The following is a 4,488-nucleotide window of genomic DNA, read 5'->3' on the forward strand; positions in this document are numbered from 1 at the left end:
CGCTCAATCCAATAGGTCCTATATTTAGTTTTTAACAAGTCAGCCACCACACCATCTAAGGCAAATTACCTCACCTCTCTTAAACTCACTTTCCTAATTTATGAACAAAGGAGAGTAATTCTCAGGTCTCTTGACCACTGCACAGAAAATAAATTTTAATAAACTATTGCAAGTCTTTTCAATAAAAGAGATTAGTTTATTATCATAAACTTATTTTACAACTGTTTTAATGTGTAACCTTGTCTTTTTATAATTATGGAAGCATTATACTCTACACACAGCACAGTAATGATTCCTTTATGCTTATAATCTTGATTTAAGGTCCTATGAATTCTAAGTAAGAGACTCATATCTTTCTACCATGAAATTCTAACTGTGGGAGTTTGAGGGCCCCTCTTTATGTTTTTCTTAAAATTCCAAAAGAATTTTCTTCTGCTTATTATTTTTCTGCTCTTAGAATCCAGGTTTTTTTCTGCTTATCAAAATGTGTAATAACAGTAATTTATAATAATACATCATGTCTGAGATAACCCTTCAATCTAGCAGACTCTAAGTGCCATGACAGCAAGGATGGTGTCTGTTGAGTTCACTGCTGTATATCCACCATTTATCAAAGTGCCTGGTGCATGGTGCCTGCTTGATAAATGTCCATTGAAGTATTTTTGAAATATTGAAAAATATTAATCAGTCCTAATTAAAAGGGTGAGCAATTCACACAAAAGTAAATCTAGGGGTGAGGTCCAGGAACACCAGCAGAGATTTCAAATCCTTTCTTCCAAGCAGAGCCATAGAGAAGTCTTTTAAAATTTGAAATTTATTAATTTTTATGCCAGCCATTTCCTCTAATTGTAGGCATGGACTTTTCGCTAAATCTTTGTTATTCCCTATAAGGCCACTCTTTTACTTGCCTTCAGCTATATTTTTCTTCTTCAGACTTTGTTTCTTCCCCTTCTCCCTTCCCTTGAGTTTGATCTGCAGTTTGCTGAGATAATGATGGTAATCACTTATCTTTGTGTGCCACTTTATGGTTATCTATGGGTAAGTCCATTTTATCTCACAGGAACCTCACAATCACCTTCTGAGTGGAAGAATGTTAAGATTATTACCTGTATTTTGCAGAAAAGAAAGTGAGGTTCCAAAAACTGAATTACTTGCCATAACAAGACAAGTCATGAGCAGTCCTGGGACCAGGAAAGACCTCTCTAACCCCTAATGTGGTCCCCTCACACCCACACCCCTCCAAAAAACCACGCAGACGTGCCCACCATCATGCACTGACGTACAGATATCCTCGAAGGAGGAGGTGGGGAAGTGGAAAGAACATGGCTAATCGGATGAGTGAGTCAAAGCTGAGTGGAAACTGTGTGAGGTGACCCCCTCTGTTCTCCCTTAGAGACTGAACTAGACCTGAGTTGAAACACTGTTCTCAACCTAGAATCCAGGCCTTTCTCACCACAGACACATGATTTGGGGACATAATACAATACATTGGGAGGAAAAAAGTGAATAAAATCAAATGTGAACAGATAGCTCAGGCCCATTAACTTCACTTTCCATTGGTAGCAATTTCATTTAAATATTAGTATAATGGTCTTAAATTATTATTTTACTTAGTATAAAGACATAAGCTAAGCCTGACCAGGTGGTGGCACAGTGGATAGAGTGTCAGCCAGGGACACAGAGGACCCAGGTTCAAAACCCCTAGATCACCAGCTTGAGCACAGGCTCAACCAGCTTGAGCATGGGGTCACTGGCTTGAGCGTGGGATCATAAGCATGACTCCATGGTCACTGACTTGAGCCCAAAGGTCAGTGGTTTAAAGCCCAAGGTTGCTGGCTTGAGCCCAAGGTGACTGGCTTGAGCAAGGGGCAACTAGCTCAGCTGAAGCCTGCCGATCAAGGCACGTATTCAGAAACTAATCAATGAACAACTAAGGTGCTGCAATGAAGAACAAATGCTTCTCATCTCTCTCCCTGTCTGTCTGTCTGTCCCTATCTGTCCCTGTCGGTCTGTCTTTCTCTCTCTCACAAAAAGAAAAAAGATATAAGCTAAAAATTCAACTTACCTACACTTAACAGTGAAGGAAACAGAGCAAGCAGTTTTCAACAGAAACAAAAATGGCCAATGTACATAGGATGTTCTAGCCTAACTTGTTACAAGAGAAAAATGTAATAATAATAACAGTTTATTTTTCACCCACCAATTGGCAAACGCTTTTAAAATTAAATATCCATGAAAAGTATAGAGAAATAAGAATTCTCAAATATAGCTGCTAGAAATACATAAATAGAAGGAAACAGGTAAAAAGAAATGACAATATGGTAATGAATATCAAAGGCTTTAAAATAGTTAATTAATAATTGTTCCAATAATTATTTCTGTCCTGAAATAATCAGAAATGTGCATTATTGTTTATATACACAGTTATTCACTACTGTCATAATTAGCATAGAGAAAATTTGAAAATAAAGTAAATAAATAATGTGAAGTTTTTAAGTAACTTAGAAGTATAATCATATAATGAATGCTAGGAAACATTAAAAATAACATCAAATATATTTAAGATTACAGGGTAATGAATATATATATGTTTAAATAAGAAGACAAGTTTTAGAACAATAGGTAGAATATGATTTCAGTAATGTAATAAGATGATAAATGTATAGAAAATACCTAGAGAAATATATAAATATTAAGATAATTTCTATAGATCATAAAATTACAGATGAGTTGTTCTTTTATACTTTTATATATTGCCTAAATTTTTAATAAATATGTAATATTTCATAGTCAAAAATGGAATAGGTATTTTTAAAAGTCTGCCATATTTCTCAATAGTGTATTTCACCATATCAATGTAAGTCTGATCTTCAAAAGTCCTCAGACTAATACATTGTGACATGCCAACTATATGTCAGTTGAATAGTCATTAATTTTTAGAAAGGTCCCAAAGCTAAAAGAAAGTTACTAAAATTAAGTTTAGCTCTTTAAAACAAGACCTAGTTTGTCCAATCAATTGATACAGATAAAAGTGAAGAGATAAAAACTGACCACAACTAGAGATAAGACCTACATGCTGTGGTTGTATTCTGATGCAATATTCCCCAGCAGGGCTGCTGCTGGACTCATAATAGCAGAAGGCTTTGATGATACCTCATAAAGCTTCTGTTCCAGTGACAAATAGCCAGAGTAATCAGCTCAAATTCAGCCAGGAATTCAAATAAAGGTTAATTAAGAGAATAGAGACTGTTTACAAGCATCTAAATGTCAAATCATTCAAAGGATAGTGGATACACTAACATAAACAAGAACCAGGAAAGAAGCCTTCTGGTTGGACCGACACCCATTAGGGAGGGTATATAAGAACCCCAGAGCAAGCAGAGACATTCGCATCTCAGAAACCTCGCCTGTCTTGAAACCAAACCAATAAAAAACGCAGATTCCCACCGCCATGGCTTGCTGTACTCCCTGCTGCTGCAGCGTCCCCACCGGCCCCGCCACCACCATCTGCTCCTCGGACAAGTGCTGCCGCTGTGGGGTCTGCCTGCCCAGCACCTGCCCACACACGACTTGGTTACTGGAGCCCACCTGCTGTGACAACTGCCCCCCACCCTGCCACATCCCTCAGCCCTGTGTGCCCACCTGCTTTCTGCTCAACTCCTGCCAGCCCACCCCAGACCTGGAGACCATCAACCTCACCACCTACACTCAGCCCTGCTGTGAGCCCTGCCTCCCGTGCTGCTGCTGAGCCATGCCGCTTCGCCCAGGGCCGGACATGAAAAAAAGTCAACCCAGAAGCTTTATTGATCACCTGTCTTCAGTACCTGCAAGTAACTGACCTTACTTTCAAAGTTGGAACAAGGATGGCACTATCACTGACACCCCTCCCCCCAAAAAGAAATCAAGGCTCTTTCAATGCCATGTAGTGGATATCAGTAATCAAGGACAATCTGAGCAGGTGGATGCCTAGGGGAGTCCGACATTATTCAGCTCCTTCATATTAAAGTATATCTTTCTTTGGGTAATCGGGAATTCTGTTCTCAGTCTTGAGCAGCATCTTCCTGGAAACCGGGCAGCTTCTTTGGGATCATCCTAATAAAATTTACGTCTCTGGCATAACACAAATGTCTACAATTACTTTGTTTTCTGTTAATTAAATGTATTTATTAACTCCAGGAGTCAGCATTTTAAGAAAAACTGAGAACATCTGCAAAGCTGAAAATGGTGGTGGTACAAATATTTCGTGCTTGGAACAAAAACTAAATGGCCTTGCATACAAGATGGCTCATTATATTGGCATACCTGAATGTAGACTTTCTCTGATTTGTCCTTTCAAGACACAGTGTAAGACAGGTTGGGAAAGTCTGAACATAATCTAAAGATCAACATATTAACTAATTCAGGTGACCTGATCTATTTATGCAAAATATTAATAATATAATAATGTTATTATTGAATTTCTGGGGTTTTTTTTAATATCTATTGTAT

The 4,488-nt window shown here is 38.1% G+C and overlaps 1 protein-coding gene across 1 annotated transcript; it reads left to right on the forward strand.

Moving 5' to 3' along the window:
* Nucleotides 1–3,391: 3,391 nt before the first annotated feature.
* Nucleotides 3,392–4,140, forward strand: LOC136323601 (keratin-associated protein 3-3-like). Its single transcript, XM_066255454.1, has one exon. It carries the CDS (start codon nucleotides 3,452–3,454, stop codon nucleotides 3,746–3,748), a length of 297 nt encoding a protein of 98 aa, XP_066111551.1. The 5' UTR covers nucleotides 3,392–3,451; the 3' UTR covers nucleotides 3,749–4,140.
* The last annotated feature ends 348 nt before the right edge of the window (nucleotides 4,141–4,488 follow it).

This window comes from Saccopteryx bilineata, chromosome 2, assembly GCF_036850765.1.
Source record: "Saccopteryx bilineata isolate mSacBil1 chromosome 2, mSacBil1_pri_phased_curated, whole genome shotgun sequence".
Taxonomy (NCBI): domain Eukaryota; kingdom Metazoa; phylum Chordata; class Mammalia; order Chiroptera; family Emballonuridae; genus Saccopteryx; species Saccopteryx bilineata.